This window comes from Abramis brama, assembly GCF_963993115.1.
Source record: "Abramis brama genome assembly, chromosome: 1".
NCBI classification, from domain to species: Eukaryota; Metazoa; Chordata; class Actinopteri; order Cypriniformes; family Leuciscidae; genus Abramis; species Abramis brama.
In genome coordinates, this window is record NC_139963.1 from 57358551 (window position 1) to 57380455 (window position 21905).

Here is a 21905-nt window from a genome sequence, read left to right on the forward strand (position 1 = left end):
CCGAAGAAGTTCCCATGTTGAATGAGCAGCAAAAAGCCGTTATTGGGAAAATTGCAAGTGAGTGTGAGATGAGACTGAACGAGCTCAAGGAGCTTATCCAAAAGACACTCTGGGCCAACTTCGGAGAAGAGGAACTGACGATGGCAGTAAAGGCTGCGGAGGAGAAAGTAGAGAGTGTGACGTCCTTTGGACCTGGTGGGAATAAAGAGGCTTTTGATTTTATGTTTGATTACATGGAAAAACTGGTTAAGAGGGCAAAAGAACTGCACACACAGTGGAAGTGTTGGGCTCCTCCTGCTGAACGGAAAGATTTCCAGCTGCGGGTCAGAGATCTTGAGCAGATCATCCCCAAGTTAATGTCAAGAAAAGCAGAGTTCATTCAAGCAAAAGCTGAAGAAGACGCCGAAAGAGTCGTGAGTGCAGCTTCTATCAGCTATCCAACAGCAGCCATTAGACTGAAGCCTACTTCCCTCCCCAAGTTTACTGGCATCAGGCGAGACTTTCATCGCTGGAAAAGGGACTGGGAGGCCCTCCAGAGGCAAGGGGAACCCACTGGTTCAAAAGAAGTCAAAAAGTTCCAGCTTCTTGACAGCTTGGATGAGAAAGTAATGAGAGATCTTAATTGATGACTTACAACACAGCAGACGACATTTTTCGTGTCCTAGAGAATCGGTTCGGAAGCCAAACAGCGATCGCTATTGCAATAGTAGAGGAGCTCCAGAGACTTCCATCTGCCAAAGGTCACCAGCCCAAGAAAATTGTTGAGCTCATCCAAGCCGTGGAGAAGGCCCTTGAAGACCTGGGTGACCTTGGTGACACTGGTGCTTTAAAGAACCCTCTGGTGACAAAGTCCATTGAAAGCAAGCTTACAGATGCACTGAAGAAAGAGTGGCTTCTCTATGCAGCTGAGAGAAGCAGTACTGACCCAGAGAAGCGCTTCGACTATCTTCTGGCCTTTCTCAAGAGTCAAGAGAGCATCTACGAACAGCTGGATCAATTGAGGGATGAAGAGCCGCTGAGGAAAGAAAACCGACCTGAGCAAAGGCAAGCTAGAACCAGAGCCTCAAACCAGTCAAGTAGCAATCTCTCAGGATGTGTCGTCTGTGGGGACATCAAGCATAAAAAGAAGCTGTACTTCTGCAAAAGGTTCCGTGTGCTCAAGCTCACAGAGAAAAAGGACGCAGTGCGGAAGCTGGGAGCCTGCTGGAAGTGTCTGGAGGTCCATGACGAGGGTAATCACTGCAAAACTTTGTTTCTGTGCAGAAATCCCGATTGTAGAGAGCAGAGAGCCACCGACCATCACTACTATCTGTGTCCCAGAGCTGAGGCATCCAGAGACAGTACGGCTCAGAGGAGGAGAAAAAACAGCACAGTGGGAGGTGAGAGCTGGAGGAATTACACAGAGGCCCAGGAGAAATTCTTCAGCAAAATCTCACCTGAATTAGCCCAACAATGCCGGGACGCATTCTGCAACACAGCAGCGAGCACCTCCCATATTGCAAAGAGTCATTCAAGTCTTCTGGTAGAGAGTGGCCTGGCGGAGTGGCCTGTCATCATGATGTTGTTGGAGGTAACAGCCAATGCTGGGCAGAAAATTGGGACTCTTATCGACCTAGCTTCCGATACTAATTATATCACCCATGAGGCAGCAGGTCGGCTCAATCTTAGAAGTGAAGACATCACGCTTGTAGTCCATGGTGTAGGGGGCATGAAAGTCTTTGTTAAGACAAAGCGGTACCTCCTGAAAATTCGGGTCAACACCTTAATAGGCACTCTCAGATCCCACCAGCTGGTTTGCTATGGCTTAGACCGCATTGCAGACATTCAAAGACATGTGTCAGCTAGAAAACTGCAAGAGTTCTTCCCAGACATTCCACTCAGCGACCTGGCAAGGCCAAGGGAGATCCACCTCCTTGTAAGTCACAAGGAAGGCCAGCTGGCTCCACAGAAAATCCGCGCGGTGGGGGACCTTGTGCTGTGGGATGGACCAATGGGAAAGACAGTTGCTGGCACCCATCCTGAGTTGTTTGAGGCGGTAACTGTATCAGCCCACACATCGAGAACGCATTTCGCAAGGTCTATGAGAACTGCTGCTGTAAAGTATGAAGAACACACTTGTGTGGTCCCCATTCATCGTCAACAAAGCCAGCAACCTCAGGGATTCAGTTGTGTAACTACTACATCCAGCTTCCTCAAGTGGTGGAAATGGGATAGTATCGGTGCTGGCTGCATCCCGAAATGTGGGGGTTGTCGCTGTGGGAACTGCCAGCCAGGCGGCAAGGAAATGACCCTCGCTGAGGAAAGGGAGCTGGAGGTGGTAAAGAATGGGCTCACATATGTCACTGCTGATGAGCACAGTGAGAGGCCTCACTGGCATGCCAAGTACCCATGGGTAGAAGATCCAGCCACATTACCAAGCAACAGGAGTGCAGTTGAGGCAACATTCTTCAGGACTGAGAGGCAGCTGACCAGGGAGCCGGAGTGGAAGGCTTGCCTATGCTGCTCAAGTTCACGAGATGGTCGAGCGCCGGGCCGCAATGAAGTTGTCTAAAGACGTCCGTCAGACATTGAATGGCCCAGTGTGGTACATTAGTCCCCTCATTGCACCCAACCCACACTCCGTTACAACTCCGGTGAGACTGGTTTGGAATAGTAGTCAGAAGTGCAGAGGGGTGAGTCTGAATGACCTCCTGTTAAAGGGCCCCGACGTCCTAAATTCTATTCGTGCCGTGCTTCTCAGGTTCCGGAGGGGAGGTTTTGCGGCTTTGGGTGACATAAGAAAGATGTACAATTCAGTGTGGCTTGAAGATCGGGAGGTGCATTTGCATAGGTTTCTGTGGCGTGACTCTGAAGAGGAGGAGCTGGGCGAGTATGCAGTCACAAGAGTGAACATTGGTGACAAGCCAGCAGGGTGTATCGCTCAACTCGCCATGAGGGAGACAGCAAATCTCCCCCAGTTTAGCCATCTGAGGAAGAGCGTCGAGTGCTAGAGGAGGACAGCTATGTCGACGATATCTTGACCTCTCATAACAACTTGGACCAGCTTAAAGTCATCACAGAAAATGTGGAGAAGATCCTGGGAGCAGGAGGATTCAAGTTGAAGCCGTGGGTCTTTTCTGGTGAAAGTAGAAGGGAGTTTGTTAGAAAACAGGAGCAGGAGGTTACTCCTAAGACTGTAATCCTGCCAAATCAGCTGAAGGAGGAGGACAATAAAGCTCTTGGCCTCGGCTACACCCTGGAGGATGACAAGCTTCATGTTATGGTTGGGATAAACTTCTCAAAGAGGAGGAGGAAAATGAGACTTGGCCAAGACCTTCAATTGGAAGAGGTGAGAGCTCAGACGCCAGACCCACTGACACGACGAGAGTTGCTTAGCCAAGTTTCGGGGCTGTATGACCCAGTTGGTCTGACGGCACCTGTAAAGCAGAAAGGAGCCATTTTGGTTCGGAGAGCATTTCAGGAGGCGAAACTCAAATGTAGCACCGTCAGAGACACTTGGGACCTTGCACTATTAGAAAAGCTCAGGGAAGATGCCATCAGGCTTTTTGAAGAATACGCTGAGCTGAGCAAAGTCAAGTTCCCTAGAGCCCTGACACCAGTGAGCGTGCCAGCTGAGCCTGATGCAATTACCTTTTCTGATGGCAGCGATCATGCTTATGGTGCCGTCCTGTATCTGCGGTGGGACTGTGACAAAGGTCCGAAAGTGAGGCTGGTGGAGTCCAAAGCTAAGCTGGCTCCCCTAGACCACAAGGGGGAAGCAGTCAAGGCAGAGCTATGTGGAGCAGTATTCGTCGCCCGGTTAAAGAGGTACTTTGAACAACATGGGCGAATTCAAGTCAAGCAGTGGTACCACTTTGTTGATAGCCAAACAGTACTTTGTTCAATTCAACGTGACAACACAGACTGTCAATGTGTGTCTTCCAACAAAGAACATTGTCCATATAAAACCCCAGGGATCTATAAGATGTAACTTGCTGTATCACTGTGTCTTTAATGATCACAGACTTACGTTCAGATACACTTCTTGGGTCAAGGACCATTTCTTGTGTTTTTTGTACATTTAACACAAGACAGTTCTTGTCACACCACTGAATAAATCGATCTATTTCACTCTGGTAGGATGATAGGTCCATATCCTTGCGTAAGAGACTCAGAATGACAGTATCATCAGCATATTTTATAATACTATTATTCTTATGTGTGTTCCTGCAATCATTTGTATATAAAGCAAAAAACACAGGTGATGACACACAACCTTGTGGCACTCCAGTGTTACTGTATCTCACTTCAGAAAGTATTTCATTAACTCTGACCTGCTGATTACTTAAGAAAGAATAAAACCATTTAATTAAAAAAGCACTGACACCCATACCGTACAGCTTCTCCAAAAGCAGATATGTCTACACCGTATTAAAAGCTGAGCTAAAATCAACGAATAAAATGCGAGCATAGGCTTTAGTATTTTCAAGATGCTTAGACACAAGATGAACAATGGTAAAAACAGCATTCTCAGTACTTCTGTTCTGCCTATAGGCAAACTGACAGGTGTCCAATTGTGACTTTACTTCCTTTTCCAGCAATGAATTTACGATTTTTTCAAAACACTTCATGACATTTGAAGTTAAAGCGACAGGGCGAAGATCATTATTTGTTCTAGCGCCAGGTTTTTTAGGAATAGGAATTATGTAAGACTTTTTCCACAATGCTGGTACAGAATGGGTATCCAGAGATGTTAGTTGTTAGTGTGCAAGCGCTTAAAAAGGTGCTGCACATCACGCGGGTCTACTTCTACCCCAGGGGTCTCTTTATTAGCAAACACTGACTGCAATATGCTATGATCCTCGTCTAACTCAGGTTGTACCTCAAATCTCAAATAAAAATCGTTTAGTTCATTTGCTCTCAGTAAAGTATCTAATGTTGTAATATGCTTCTTAACAGGATTCATATTAGTTACTAATTTCATTGTTTCCTAAAGTTTTCTTGTGTTAGAAGTATAAAAACTGTATTCCATAGCCTGCCTGTGCTGTTCCTTTGCTTTTTTCAACTGGTATTTTAATTCTTTCTGTGCCACTAATAATCCTAACTTATCCCTGTTCCTAAATGCCAGCTTTTTTTTTATTGATGCACTCTTTGATGTCCTTTGTAATGTAGGGCTTATTGTTAGGATAAACAACTACAACCTTTTTTCCTACCACATTACCTGTAACGGTCACCAGCTGGAGTGCTCTTGAGAACCACCAGAGGGCACTCCACACCCGACTATTGTCACTCTCACACTAACTACATTTCCCATAACTCACTGCCCGGACTTATCATCACTAATTGCATTCACCTGTGTCTCACCATCCTTGTTAGTTTCAGCCTATTTATTCCTTGTTCATTCATTCAATCATTGCAAAGTTTTCTGTCATGAACTGCTCCGAGACTCGAAGGTAGATCCAAATGCAGCTTTTATTAAGAGGCAATCCAGACACGTAATCCAATAAACAGGCAGTGGGTCAAAACACAGGTAGGCAGTCCAAACAAACAAACAAAAACAAAACAAGACAGGCAGGGGTCAGAGGCAAGAGAGTAATCCAAGGAACAGGCAAGAAATCCGAAAACCAAGAAACAAGAAAACCAGGAAAAATGCTCAGAGTTGCAGTGTGACACTAAACAAAACTTCGCAATGATTGAATGAATGAACAAGGAATAAATAGGCTGAAACTAACAAGGATGATGAGACACAGGTGAATGCAATTAGTGATGATAAGTCCGGGCAGTGAGTTATGGGAAATGTAGTTAGTGAGAGAGTGACAATAGTCGGGTGTGGAGTGCCCTCTGGTGGTTCTCAAGAGCACTCCAGCTGGTGACCGTTACATTACCAACACAGAAGTTAATATATTCAGTCATTGTATCAGTGGCTTCATCAAGCTCTAATTGGTCAAATATGGACCAATCTGTGCACACAAAACAACCCTTAAGTGTTTCCATTAAATCCTCTGTCCATATATTAACTGTTTTATACTCTGGTTTGTGTGACTTAAAAACTGACCTATAAGAAGGAATCAAATGTACAACATTATGATCCGAATTACACAGAGGGGGCTTTGACCTCACTACATTTTTAACATTACCCTAACATTTATCCAAGATTTTCGTTTTCCTGGTGTCGCAGCGTACAAATTGTTCAAAACCCGCTAACACAGATTCTACTTTACAATTATTAAAATCACCCAAAAAGAAAATTGGGGCCCCAGGTGAACGCTGAAGCTGCTCATGTGCACACTCAGCGATGCATGCGGCAGCTTTACCTGCGTTACCCTTAGGCGGAATGTACACTGCACATATGATGACACAAGCGAATTCTCTCTGCAAATAATGTGGTCTAAGTGACAAACAGAGCAATTCGATATCAGGGGTGCACATCTTGGATCTTACTGTGTGTTGTATACACCACCTGTCACATGTACATACAAACTCCTCCTCCTTTCTTTTTGCCGGACTCAATGCAGCAATCTGCACGCACCAGTGTATATCCATCAAGTTCAAGAAGTGAATCCGAAATTCCCCCGTGAAGCCAGCTTTCTTAAACACCTTAAGATTGGACTCACGATATTCAAAGCAGGTCTTTGTGATGGTACGGAGTTCATTCCATCTTAGGCGCCAGTGACCTCATGTTGCTCATGATCACTGAAGGCAGCGGTGGTTTATTGATTCGCCGGCGGAGACACTCCCGAACGCCTCCCCGTTTTCCTCGCTTGCGCCGCAGCCGGGTCCCAGCATGTGTCGCACGTATAGCCGATGGAAGGTAATCCATCGCTGCATAATGATGTTTTTTTAGAGACAACAATGCACTCCTGGAATATACCAGTCATTGAGTTTGGTCCCGTTGTAGTCCTAAGTCCAATGCAAAGCATGGAATGAACATTTCCCCGACAATCAGAGTCAAGAATAGAAGGAACAGACACACGGCCATTGTTTAAGTCCACAAACAGTAGTTTCGTATTAATCGCAGAACACCTTGCGTCGCATTTAAATGTGTCAACTTTACAATCCGGACTCTAAAATACTGAACAATCGTTTAAAAGGCACTTAAACAAACAAACAAAACAAACAATCGTAGCACGAGCCCGTGTCGCTGCGCCAACGGAAGTCAGAAGGAAGGAACCCTTTTCAGCTATAAATGCTTAATTCTTGATTTATAAGCATATCTATAAGTATGAAATTAAAGTATGAAAATACAATTATTAAACACATCATAGATATGCTTTTAAATCAAGAATAAAGCATTTATAGATGTATTTAAAACTGCTTACTAATGTCTATTAATGCTTTATAAATGATGAATTAGCTGTTTACTAATGCTTAACTAATGATTAATAGCGTGCAGTTATTATAAAGTGTTACCACAAACACAAACAATTTAACTCCTAACAGACAGTTTACCTGTAAGTAGGCTAAATAAGCCAAATATGAAATAACTTTAACTTATTAAATAAATAAACACACAGAATTTAGAAAATAGGCTAGATATAATTTAAATTAAATACAAAACGAAATAAATTAAATAAATACAATGCCTCAAGAAATCTCAAAGATTTCACATTCAAAATAGCTTGCTTAACAGGCTATGGCAAAAAGGAAATAGCCTAAATAAATAGGCCTACTAAAATAAAAATATTTTAAAAATAAAGTAGCCTACTTAAACAAATGTGATCACTGGGCCTTGCATTGCTTACTCCATTGCTTACTCCAATTACTGTTGGGACCAAAGTTATTTTTATTATATATTAATGATATTTGTAAAGTATCTTAAGTATTGAATTTTGTATAATTTGCAGATGATACAAACATATTTGGTCCAGGGGACAGCTTACAGCAACTCTTGGAATTAATCACTTAGGAATTTAAGAAAATAAAAAATGGTTGGACATTAATAGCTTGTCAATAAATTTGAGTAAAACTACATTCATGGTATTTGGAAACTGTAAGTCAAATCATCAAGCACAGATACAGATAGAGGGTGTTAACTTAGAAAGAGTTCATTAAAATAAATTTCTTGGAGTGATCATAGATGAAAAGATTTGCTGGAAGCCTCACATAAAATACATCAAAAACAAACTGTCCAGAAGCATTGCAGTTCTAGCAAGAGCTAAGCATATACTGGATCTTAAATCTCTTCGCATCCTGTACTGCTCATTATTGTTACCTTATTTGAATTACTGTGTAGAGGTTTGGGGAAGCACTTACCAACATTCACTACAGCCACTAGTCATAGTGCAAAAAAGAGCTATGAGACTCATTCATAAGGTGGGATTTCGGGAACACACAAATTTATTATTTTTGCAGTCTAGATTATTAAAATACCACGATCAAATTGAATATCGAATTGCAGTATTCATGTTCAAAGTAAGAAATAGGTTATTACCTGGGAATATACAAAATATGTTTTCTGAGAGGGAGGGAGGGTACAACTTAAGGGGAAGGGGAAATTTTAAAACTAAAAGATTTAGAACAACAAGGAAAAGATTGTTTAGCAATCTGCGGAGTTAAATTGTGTAATAAACTAGATGAAGCAATGCCCTAACATAGGTCTGTAATTTGCTTTAGAATATGTCTACAAACAAATTAAATTACACAGGCTAATATTTAAAGTCCAACTGAAATCAAAATTGACCCTATTTACTTTGTTAGCACATATTACTAGTCTTGTGGTGAACAATTAATCCGTGCAAGTTAATACACAGAAAAAAATTGTTTGCCGTCGTAATCTTTTTAATCAAAGTCTGAAAAGTTACTTCCGGGTCCAGTTGCATAAACATAGCCATTATGTTAAAGGAGAACTCCGGTCAATTTTAACATTGAGCTAATTTTTTTGTACATTTGGGCTGCGTTCAAAACCGCATACTCAATGAGTAGGTACTTAATTTCAATAAGTACTTACTTAACGAGCGCAAAAAGAGTAGGTACTTTATAGCCAGATCTCGTTGAGTGTGAATGAGAACCGGACATCTGCCATGTTGACGTTATCATGTGACCTACGACGCGTTATCACAAGCGCAACAACTTAAAAGATTTGAACGACACGTTTAATTCATCTGTCTGTAAATATCATGATATTGATTAAACTTGCTCATTTTGTGGTCTTTTTGAAGAAACTGCTGCCCATTTATTTTGTGAGTACATTTAGGGTTGATTTAAGTTCTTATATTTAACCCTACTAATGTGACCCACCGTTTTATCCTTAACGATATTATTTATTTTTATTACGAAATCCCAAAATTGTCATCTCTTGAATATGTTGTTAATTTCTTTATTTTATATCCAAACATTTTCATCCATAAGCAAAAGTGGCTTACTGCTTTGTTTTCCTCTTTTTCTTGTTAAATTTAACTCTCATCCCTCAGGCCTATAAATAACAGAAAATGCATTTTTTTAAATGTATTATATAATTAATTATTTAAGAAAATATATATTGATATTCAACCTTATAGTTTTTTTCCTGTGTATAAAATCTCATAATATGTTTGCAAACCCATGATATATATATATATATATATAATAATACATTTATTTTTATTTAAAGGCGCCTTTCTCGGCACTCAAGGACACCGTACAAAGATACATAATACATTAAAAACAGCGCAGAATAAGAAAAATAGAGAATAAAACAATATTAAGAACAATTAAAAGAGGCAGAGCATGTTACAGTACATTAGATATGATAGGCAGTTTTAAACAGATGTGTTTTAAGTTGAATTTTAAAGTGACAGAACGAATCAATGTTTCTGAGTTGTGGTGGTAGTGAGTTCAATTCAATTCAATTCAATTCAAATTTATTTGTATAGCGCTTTTCACAATACATATTGTTTCAAAGCAGCTTTACAGAAAGTGCATTTCAGAAATGTACATATAAAAAAAAATAGTTAGTTAAACATGCATTAATTTAGGGCATAATTGTACATAGAAAAAGACATAGAAATGTACATAGAAAAATACAGTTAGTTAAACATGCAATAATTTAGGGCATAAACATATCGCCAGCGTCGAGTCGTCTCTTCACAGGCTTCGAGTCGTCTCTGCACGGGTGTTGGGGCATCTGTAGTTTCCATGGGAGGCTGGATACAAACTGGAGCTGACAATCTGTATTTACCTCGGGACTAGCGTCCCGAGATAACAAAAGAAGAGCAGAAGGAAAATAATTAGCGTAGCTGCTGTTCATAACAATAATGCATTCATTCTGATTCACCTGTAGTATAAAAGGTAAATATTATGTGAATGCTTGGTTAAAGAAATGCGTCTTCAATCTAGTTTTAAACTGGGACAGCGAGTCTGAGCCTCGAACAATTTCAGGAAGGCCATTCCACAGTTTAGGAGCTAAATGTGAAAATGCTCTCCCTCCTTTAGTGGACTTAGATATCCTAGGAATGACCAGTAGCCTCGAATTTTGTGATCTTAAAGAGCGCGATGGATTATAGGGTGATAGAAGTTCCGTTAAATACCCAGGAGCTAAGCCATTTAGGGCTTTATAGGTCATTAGTAATACTTTGTAATTGATACGGAACTTTATAGGTAGCCAATGTAGAGATGATAGAATAGGTGTTATATGATCATATTTCCTCGATCTAGTAAGAACTCTAGCAGCTGCATTTTGGACTAACTGTAGCTTGTTTATTGAGGATGCAGGACAACCAGCTAATAAAGCATTACAGTAATCTAGTCTCGAGGTCATGAATGCATGAACTAACTTTTCTGCATCAGAAACAGATAGCATGTTACGTAGCTTAGCAATGTTTCTAAGGTGGAAAAAGGCTCTTCTTGTAACATATGAAATATGATTTTCGAAAGACAAGTTGCGGTCTAATATAACACCCAGGTCTTTTACTGTAGTGGATAAAGTAACAGGACATCCTTCTAAAGTAAAGTTGTATTGTAAGAGGTTTTGTGGGCAGTTTTTTTGACCAATAAGTAATACCTCCGTTTTATCTGAATTTAATAGCAGAAAATTACACGTCATCCAGTATTTTATATCATTAACACACTCTGTCAATTTAGATAATTTATTGTTTTCATCTGGTCGTGATGAAATATATAATTGAGTGTCATCAGCATAACAGTGGAAATTAATTCCATGTTTTCTTATAATATTTCCAAGCGGCAACATATATATTGAGAATAGCAGAGGGCCTAACACAGATCCTTGCGGCACTCCATAGTTTACTGGAGTTATCTTCGATTTTTCCCCATTTAAACAGACAAAATAGTAACGGTCTGATAAGTACGATCTAAACCAGCTTAATGCTTGTCCATGAACACCAGTGTAGTTTTGTAGTCGATCTAATAGTATTGTGTGATCTATAGTATCGAACGCAGCACTAAGATCAAGTAAAACTAGTATTGAGATGCAGCCTTGGTCAGAAGCTAAGAGTAAATCATTTGTAATTTTAACGAGCGCAGTTTCAGTGCTATGATGCGGCCTGAATCCTGACTGAAACTTTTCATAGATGTAATTTTCTTGCAAGAAAGAGCACAATTGAGTGGACACAACTTTTTCTAGTATTTTAGACATAAAAGGTAGATTTGAAATGGGTCTGTAATTTGCTATATTATTATGATCTAATTGTGGTTTCTTAATAAGAGGTTTTATAACTGCCAGCTTGAATATACTTGGAACATGACCTAAAGATAAAGACGAGTTAATAATATTGAGAAGAGGCTCTTCCACTACAGGTAACACTTCCTTCAGTAGTTTAGTTGGTATAGGATCTAATAAACATGTTGTTGGTTTAGATGCAATGATAAGTTTATTTAGCTCTTCCTGTCCTATAGTTGTAAAGTGCTGTAGTTTTTCTTGAGGAGCGATAATTGAGGCTGAATCATAAGACACCATTAAGGATTGTACATTTACAATTGTGGTTCTGATGCTTTCTATTTTCTCAGTGAAGAAATTCATGAAATCATTACTACTAAACTGTAACGGAATATTTTGTTCAGGTGACGTCTGTTTATTTGTTAGTCTAGCCACGGAGTTAAATAAAAACCTTGGATTATTTTGGTTATTTTCTATTAGTTTGCGGAGATGCTCAGCCCTGGCTGCTTTTAGTGCCTTTTTATAACGTGACATACTGTCTTTCCACGCGATTCTAAAGACCTCTAAATTAGTTTGTTTCCATTTACGCTCTAAATTACGAGTTTCTCTCTTGATAACATGCGTAGTATTGTTATACCATGGTGCTTTAGTTTTCTCTCTAACCTTTCTTAATCTAATTGGTGCAACCATGTTTAATGTACTAGAGAAAATGGTGCTCATAGTGCTAGTCATTTCCTCTAGTTCATCTGTTTGTTTGGGTTCACTGAGCAGCTGAGTTAGATCAGGTAAGCTATTTGAGAATCTATCTATAGTAGTTGGAAGGATTGTTCTGCCTGGTCGATAACGCGGCGCAACGTGACAAATTTCAGCAGTACGCAGTATGCAAGTGACCATGTAATGATCAGTGACTTCAACACTTTGTGGTATAATATCTATATCGGTTGGATTGGTTCCATATGATATAATTAAATCCAGCGTATGATTAAGACGATGAGTGGGACCAGTGACGTTTTGCTTGACCCCAAATGAGTTTAATAAAACTGTAAACGCAGCCCCTAACGCATCATTTGTGTTATCTACGTGTATGTTAAAATCTCCGACAATTAATGCTTTATCAACATTGACCAATAGATCTGAGAGAAAATCTGCAAACTCTTTTAGGAAATCAGCATAGGGCCCTGGAGGTCTATATACGGTAGCCAAGGCTAGAGATAATAGGGATTTCTTTCTTACATCTAAGAGAGTAACATTTAGCACAATTACTTCAAACGAATTAAACCTGTGACCTGTTTTCTGAGTAACATTAAGAATATCTCTATAGATTGTCGCAACACCGCCGCCACGACCAATCAGACGGGGCTCGTGCTTATAACAGTATCCTGGAGGAGTAGACTCATTAAGACCGAAATAATCATTAGGTTTAAGCCAGGTTTCAGTAAGGCAAAGTACATCGAAACTATTATCTGTGACCATTTCATTTACAATAACCGCCTTAGGTGTGAGCGATCTAATGTTAAGAAGACCTAGCTTTATAAATTGTTTTTGTTCACTAATATTGAGATTTTCTGGTTTAATCACAATTAGATTTTTCCTGGATCCTACAGTAGATTTAAAGTTTGACCTCACTAAACGAGGAATAGACACAGTTTCAATATAATGTTCTACATTGGTACTTATATCAATTAAGTTTGGACAGCAAAGAGTGTGATTTGGACTTTGACTTACTAGTCATATGGTGTGTAACGTCTTGGAGATGTTGTCCGACAGAAGAGCCGCTCCGATTCTGCTGGGGTGAAGGCCATCAGCACGGAAGAGCCTAGGTCGCTCCCAAAACAAATTCCAATTATTTACAAAGAGAAGTCTCTGTTCATTACACCATGACATTAACCATTCATTTAGAGCAAATAGTCTACTGAACCTTTCTTGTCCTAGTCGGTACGTGGGAAGCGGTCCAGACACGATGATCGTTGTTTCAGGCGATGTGCTGCGTACCGTCTCGATCAGGCTCCTGTAGTCCTTCTTCAAAACCTCCGTCTGCCGCAACCTGATGTCGTTCGTTCCCGCGTGCAACACGACAGCTCCGACGCGCTTGTCACTGTTCAGAATCTCGGGAACCTGCGCAGCGACATCAAGAACACGAGCACCAGGAAAGCAGTGAGTGCGCACCTTACCTCTACCTGAGGTAGCGTGGACATGCCGGACGATGGAACTGCCGATGATCACAGCGTCGCGTTCCGTCTCGCGTAGAGGAGAGAAGCGGTTCCGGGTGGAGATCTCGAAGGCCGGGAGGGGCGGAGAGGTCCTAGCTCTGGTCCTGGCTCGCGTCTTCCGCTGTGGAAACACCCAGGGTCCATCGTGTTGTGTCGGTGCCGGAGTGAACGAAACCAGGGATGATCGCGTCCTGGGTGCTCGGGTCCTGTGCAGAGAAACACACGGAGTAGACGAGGTCGGAGTCAAAAGGTTACTAACCACTGACTTGTGAGCATCAGCGCGTGATGTTTCAAGCGCGGATTGCCGATCTCGCAGCTCGGCCTGCCTCTCTAGTAGGTCGCGGATCTGTCTCTCCACCGACTCAAGCTCTAACTGCACAGCATGTAGCTCGAGGGTCTCCTCACCTGCACTCAAAGGTAACGTTAGACACACATCCGTCATATTCGCCATTATAGCAGATATGTGCTACAATGGCGAATTATAGCTTTCAGTGATACGTGTGTAGATAGGCGCGACCACGCGTGCTATGCTGGCGGGCTAAGGCTAGTAGCGGAAGATTGGATATAAGTAGTGATATCAAAGCGATCCGATTGTTTTTTAAAGAGAATAGTATTCCAGATATGTTCACACGCTATAAAAATGAAAGATATTCGTTTGTAAAAGAGTGTAAAGAAGGAAATCAAGGTTTATGAATTAATTCGACGGAGCTCGAAACACAACAACGCACTCAGTCGCGACGCATGCGCAGATGATGACAGTTCACTGTGAGTTCCAGAGTCGGGGAGCAGAACGGCTAAAAGCTCTGCTCCCCATAGTGGTGAGACGGGCACGGGGGACAGAGAGGTGTATGGAGGAGGATGATCTGAGTGAGCGGGAGGTGGTTGGAACCTGGAGGAGATCGGACAGATATGGGGGGGACAGGTTGTGAATGGCTTTGAATGTTAATAAAAGGACTTTGAATTGGATACGAAACCGGGAGCCAGTGAAGCTGTTGGAGAACAGGGGTGATGTGGTGAATGGATGGTGTTCGTGTTATTATGCGGGCAGCTGAATTCTGGACCAGTTGAAGTTTATGAAGGGATTTGTGAGGGAGACCGAAAAGAAGAGAGTTGCAGTAGTCTAAACGTGAAGTGACGAGATTGTAGACAAGGATGGAGGCTGTGTGAGGGGTAAGAGAGGGGCGGAGACGATTAATGTTTCTTAGGTGGAAGTAGGCAGACCAGGTAATGTTATTGATGTGAGATTGAAAAGATAATGTGCTGTCAAGGATGACACCTAGACTCTTAACCTGGGGGGAGGGTGAAACGGAGGAACTATCAATAGTGAGAGAAAAACTGTTGGTTTTGGATAAAGTGGAATTAGGGCCAATGAGGAGAACCTCAGTTTTATTACTATTTAATTTGAGGAAGTTCTGTGTAAACCAAATTTTTATTTCTGAGATGCAGTCAGTAAGGGAGGTGGGTGGGAGAGAGGATGAGGGTTTGGTCGAGAGGTAGAGCTGGGTGTCATCAGCATAACAGTGGAATTGAATGTTAAATTTATGGAAAATACTACCCAGGGGAAGGAGGTAAATGATGAAAAGCAAGGGCCCTAGGACAGAGCCCTGGGGAACACCTGAAGTGACATTGAAGGGACTGGATTTAAAAGATTTAAATTGAATGAACTGAGTGCGACCAGAGAGATAGGAAGTGAACCAGTCTAACGGAGTGTGAGTGATACCAATGGCAGATAACCTGTTGAGGTGGGTGGTGTGACAGATGGTATCAAAAGCTGAACTTAGGTCGAGGAGAATGAGAATGGTAAGGAGTCCAGAATCAGCTGCCATAAGAAGGTCATTGGTGATTTTGATAAGTGCTGTTTCAGTGCTGTGAAGTGGACGGAAACCAGACTGGAACTGTTCATACAGGTTATTTTGGGATAAATGAGAATGGAGTTGAGAGGCAACTGTTTTTTCTAGGATTTTGGAAATGAATGGTAAATTTGAAATTGGACGGAAGTTATTGTAGTCAGAGCGATTGGCACCAACTTTTTTCAAAATTGTAGTAATGGAAGCAGTTTTGAATGATGTTGGAACAGTTCCAGTGGTGAGAGAGGAGTGGATGATAGCAGAAATGTGGGGAACCAGGGATGGGAGACAAGTTTTAACAAGTTGTGTGGGGAAGGGGTCAAGTTGGCAAGTGGAAGCCTTAGATTTCCTGATCAGTTCAGTGATTTCAGAGATAGCTGGGAGGTGGAAGGAAGAGAATGAATGTGTGAATGGGTGAAAATCGGCTGAGATGCTGAGGTGAGGGATATGTTCAAGGTTCTGGTGAATATTTTTTATTTTTTCAGTGAAAAATGACATAATGGAGTTGCAAAATGTGGTTGTATACAGGTGAGGGGGGAGAACGTCCTGAGGATGAGTGATATTGTTAAGTATGGAAAACAGTGACTTCGAGTTTCCTTTATTAGCAGTGATTATACTGGAGTAATATTGACTTTTAGTGCGAGCGATGGAGTCCTTGTATTGTAAGATGTGATTATTGTACATTTCTTTGTGAATAGTGAGACCAGTTTTCTTGTAGAGACGTTCAAGTTGCCGACCTTTGGCTTTCATGAGACGAAGATCGGTGGTGAACCAGGGGGAAGAGACGGAAAATGAAACGGATCTGGTTTTTAACGGAGCAAGGGAATTAAGAATTTTATGGAGTCCAGTGTTGTAATGAGAAACCAGATCATCGGGGGAGGATAAATTATGAGTGTCGGGAGGGCAGAAGGAGTGAAAACTTGAAGTGAGAGTGGCAGGATTAATATTCTTTATATTCCAAAATGAAATAAAATGTGTTTTTTTAAAGATGGATAGAGTGAGTTTCACTGAAAATGAGATGAGATAATGGTCAGTTATGGGGAGTTCAGCAGGTGTAAAATCAGAAGGGGTTACACCAGAGCAGCAGATTATGTCCAGGATATGTCCTTTTGAGTGTGTGGGAAAAGTGATATGTTGCTGGAATCCAAAACTCTCTAAACAGGAGGAAAAGTCTTTAGTGAGGAGCAGATTGATATTGTCCATGTGGATATTAAAATCACCCAGCAGAATTATGTTTGATGAAAGAGAGGATAGATGAGTAAGAAAGACAGCAAAATCATTTAAAAATTCACTATTTGGTTTGGGGGGGCGGTAGACAGTAGCAATAATGGTTGGAGTGGGACCAGAAAGCTTGCAGACAACAGATTCGAACGTGCTAGAGACAGGCACAGAGACCGGCGAGACTTTCAACTTCTCGTGATAGATTATCGCGAGACCACCTCCCCCGGCCGGAACTGCGTGGTTGACAGATGTAAACAAACCCACTAGGAGTGGATTCATTAAGCTGAGAAAAGTTGTTGGGCTGTTGCCATGTCTCGGTTAAACAAAGAAAGTCAAGCTTACGATGTGAAATGAGGTCCTGGATGAGATGTCCCTTGTCTGTCAGTGAGCGGATGTTGAGCAGAGCGAAGTTGAGTGCGGTGTTGTCACAGCTGGTGGTGGTGCTAGCCGACCGAGCTAGGCGGGCTAACACGCTGTGGTCGACAGCCCGGTTGATGGATCGTGGAGGGCGAGGAGAGCTGGACCAGATGGATTTTATTGCAGTTAAGCTGTTGTGGTGGAAATTCCGGCGGGACCCTCGGTGGACATATCTCGGGCGAGACTGGAAGGTGATGTCCGGATGAAGGTGGAGAGCCTCAGGCGCAGGTCCAGGCAGGTGACAGCGCAGCCGGAGAAGATCAATGGCCGAATACTGGAGCAAGCCCGTCACTAGCAGGTGAACAGGCAGTAGAAAGAGCCAGACACAGACGAGCAGAATGTATTTCCTGCCAGCCCGCATTGTACTTTAGGCAGCGTCAACGGCCAGAAAGAACGGCGGATGAGGCATAAGCCAGGACAGAACAGGTGAGCTAACGGCAAGCAGCGGCAGCAGGTTGCGCCAGCGTTCACTCGCGTTGAATCAGTGATGTCTATATATAAATACATACATACATATACCTCATAACATCAGTAACTCGACAGCCTTACCTAGAACGGTTTTCCTCAGCGTTTGTAATGTCTGCACAAAGGGAGATTCACCTTTGGAGAAAACTGTTGATTTTATACTCGAAAAATTTAAGTATCATTATTAAAAATTAATATTACCCCCGAATGAATTGCATTGCTATCCCAGCCCAAAACATACAATAATAACAACGATAAATGCTGATCAATTAATTATATTACTTTTTACTGTAAATTATATAATTCAATAAAACAAACAAAATGTAATGTATGTCATTTGAAATAGCTATGCATGAATACACTCTAGATGTGTATATAGTGAACATCTACATTTTCATTCAAACAATAAATAAAGCATTAATTAATTGTATTTTATTTACTGACAACAATGAGAAATATTAATAAATTAGTAAAAGAATGAATCAAAGTCACCATCACACAATAAACAAATGCATATACAAGTCAACACATGAAACAAAGCTTTATTCAAACTACAATCATGTATGTAGACTGCAGGAGCTGAACCCCACATCCTTCTGCCATCTCAACGCAGCGGTTCCCATTCTGCGGCTTTATTCTGATGAATCAGCTGACCGCCAGAGGTGAGCCGTTCCTTCGTGCCTGAGGTTGTTGCGTGATGTGTTGTGCTTCACAATCTGAGGCAATAAGGGCAGGTGGAGTGATGGTGGGTCTCATGAGGGCAGGTGGAGGTTCTCATAAGGGCAGGTGGAGTGATGGAGGGTCTCATCCATGGCACCATCTCCAGGATTCAGCTCTGGGCTCCTCATCCTCAGTGCTCACACCAGTCTGCTGACATTTCAGATCGTACAAAATACACAAACATAACACAAAAGCAGTAATTTTAACAGCACAATGTCATTTGATTTCAGTATTATTTAGAAGACAAAAATGCTTTTTTCCACAAATGCCGCCATCATCTTTCTTTGCAGGTCCTGCTCCACCACAAAAGATCTGCAGCAAATGCACAGAAATCAAGAATCAGAAAAGTGCTGTAATAGCTCTGTTTGAAATTACAATATATAAAATAAACTACAACTTAATATTTAAATAGTTGTTGTTATTCATTTCTGTAATGTCACAAAGCCTTTGATGGCAGCATTCAGCTTCATGAGCCACTCTCCACCGGATAAACACACACGTGTTCATCTGTCCCTGTAACATCCAGACCAGACTCACGTTACCTCTGTGATTTATGAACTCAACACTACATTTACATGTTGAGGTTGTTTTAACTTTTTATAAATGTTCCTTAATTTATCAACAGTACTAATGGACAAATAAAATAGATAACTTATGTTTAGTTACTTTATAGATTTGTTCTACATTCCTATTTCATATCTATTAGACGTAGTAATCTGCAATTCTTATTGAAGAGTTTATTGCCAGATATTAAATAGATATTTAGTAATTGTATTTAAGATGTATACGGTTTAAAATGTATGCAAATCCACTTTGGAGACGTATGTGTCCTTACTGGAGCTTCTCTGTTAGCTATACATAATAAAATGTGATTTACAGCAAAATCACTAATATATAGCGTCTTTACACCTTCAACAATTCAACAGTTTACTGTACAGTAGTTCAACACATGCGATCATTTGATTTGTAATACTCACATTTGAAAACAGTCTCGTCCGTCATCCTTTCCGTCACGTTCGAGTATGACCTATCCTTCTTCTTCTTTTGTATGACATATCCTCTCGCGTGGCCTCCTGGGATAGAAGAGTATCCATCGTTGAGCACTCAAAAATCTGGGCGGAAGCAGTAAGCCATCCGGGAACTTCTCGCCTACTCTTTTATGAATACTGATGTTTCGAACGTACTGCTTCCTTCACGTACTGTTTTCGCCTACTATATAGTAGGAAAGTAGGCATATTCGGACGCACTTAAGTCCGAATCTCGCGATAATTAGTACGTCACCCAGGTAATTCTCGCCTACTCTTTTGGATTCGTACATACTTTTTCGCTCGCCTACTCTTTTTCCCATACTAAATAGTAGGGAAGTATGCGGTTTCGAATGCAGCCACGGAGTGCTGGGAAACGCTTAACCACTCCCCTCAAACCGTTAGTCTGCTATGAGCGAGAGATGGAGAGGAGGAGCGCTAGAGTAAAACCCTGCTCTCTGTTCAATATTCCGTTTCACTGGGAAATACGTCATAACACTGGAGAAAAGTTGTGTGCAACTTCCGGTTCACAGGGACTTTAAAACAATATAGCCTATATATTACCTATTCTTTCATATTACACACCTCTGATCACGTCATCTCTTGCATCTGGGCACAACATCCGTAGCAATCGCATTTTGGGAGGCAGAAAAGTTGCAATTCTGTAGATCATGTGGAGGGGATTTTCTGATGTGTCACTAGTGCCCATCAGTTCTTCCAGACGTGACACACACACTGGCAACTTCAGAGAGCAGAGGCTCGAGGGATGCTGCTTGGCAGTGTTCAAGGAGTCTGACGGACTCGAGGTCGCTAGTAGCCTCTTTAAATAACTTGAGAAACGCAACAACTGTTTTCAATTATCTGTGCAATTTTGTCATACTGGTTATTGGCCATCAACAATGTGGAGATCTCCTCATACTGTTGCATTATTGAATCCATATTTCACCTGGTCTCGATGGATTGTTCGAGGGATGTCTTCAAGCTGTTCTGCTGTCCTGAATGTTTGAAATACTTTACCAGTGTTTTGCACTGGTCAACAGTTCAGACAGCTCGGGTGTCTTGGCCAACACATCTGGGGCAAATGCGCTGGACTGGATGATGTTCAGAATATGTGCATTGCATTTCAGCCTGGTGTACCTATTATGTTTCATCCTAATGTCTTATATATATTGACAATTCAATATTTGCACATAGAGGAAAACACTCATACACATTTTGCTCGTTCACTCACTTCTTCTGAACTGTTTTTATTACAACCGAGAACGTCAATTACAGAACACTACTGCGACCTAGTGGTCACCTTCATATAGCACAACATTAGCTACATATATAACATTTCCTCCCCACTAAGATAGAATGTGCCTTTAACACAAAATATATATGTTCTTTAAGCAAACTTAAATTATGCATTTTTCTTCTTTTTTTTTTTTACATTAAAATAAAACTCAGGAGTTATCTATTTCTGTATACTGGCATGTTGCAAACAATATGTATGTAACTCAGACTGTTCTACCACCTTCAGTGAACCCATCACTGTTACTCATCACGGAAACGTACTGGTGGTTTTCTGATTCTCTCAGGATAACGTTTCACAGTCTCTGTTGCCCGTGTAGATTCCGTAGGGGGTGGTTCAATGGACGGGTGTGTTTTTGATGATTCGGAAATCTCAGGAATTTGATTATCATTCTTTTCATGTGGAGGTGTATTAAGGTGCAGTGTAGTGCAACTATCACTATGAGGTAGTACCACCTGCGGGCTTACAGGACGGTTCACTTCAGTCTGCTGAGGCTCTGAATCTGGCCGCGTCAGCATCTGGTCCACATGGCGTTTCCAAACCCCTGGTGATCCCACCTTTACCTTGTATGACACCGGTCCTGTCTTTTCCATAACAACACCTTGTGCCCACTTTTCCTCCCCTTTTCTATAATCACGCACCAGGACTGGCTCCCCAACATCAAACTGTCTGGCCCTAGAGTGGCGTTGGCGTCGTTGTTGTTGAGCATCCTGTGACCGGTGTACTGCTCCAGCAACACTGGGTTTCAGACAATCCAATCGAGAGCGCAGTCTGCGTCCGAGGAACAACATAGCAGGCGTTTCTTTCAGTTGTTGCGTGGGGGGTGTTTCGGTATGTCAGAAGAAACGCATCAAGTCTCTGACGCACACGTGCCGTGCCTTTGGACGCTTTTAAGGCATGCTTGAACGTCTGCACAAACCGTTCGGCCAAGCCATTGGTGGCAGGGTGGTATGGCGCTGAGCGGATGTGTTTGACTCCATTGGCCTTCAAAAATGCACTGAATTCTTCAGCACAGAATTGCGGTCCGTTGTCGCTCACAAGGATGTGTGGAACGCCATAGCGACTAAAAAGGCCTCTGAGCACTTGAATGGTCATGCTGGCCGTGGTGCTGTCCATAATATGCACCTCCGGCCA

General features: G+C 41.8%; 1 protein-coding gene across 1 annotated transcript; it reads right to left on the minus strand.

Moving 5' to 3' along the window:
• Positions 1–9801: 9801 nt before the first annotated feature.
• Positions 9802–14492, minus strand: LOC311096872 (uncharacterized protein). The gene is made up of 2 exons (XM_084136278.1): positions 13298–14492; positions 9802–10142 (listed from the first exon to the last, which is right to left on the minus strand). Exon 1 carries the CDS (start codon positions 14231–14233, stop codon positions 13301–13303), a length of 933 nt encoding a protein of 310 aa, XP_083992404.1. The 5' UTR covers positions 14234–14492; the 3' UTR covers positions 9802–10142; positions 13298–13300.
• Positions 14493–21905: the final 7413 nt, after the last annotated feature.

Bases quoted from the DNA above. Each gene is read 5' to 3' on its own strand.
- LOC311096872 (XM_084136278.1), bottom strand. From the start codon at position 14,233: ATGGCGAATATGACGGATGTGTGTCTAACGTTACCTTTGAGTGCAGGT.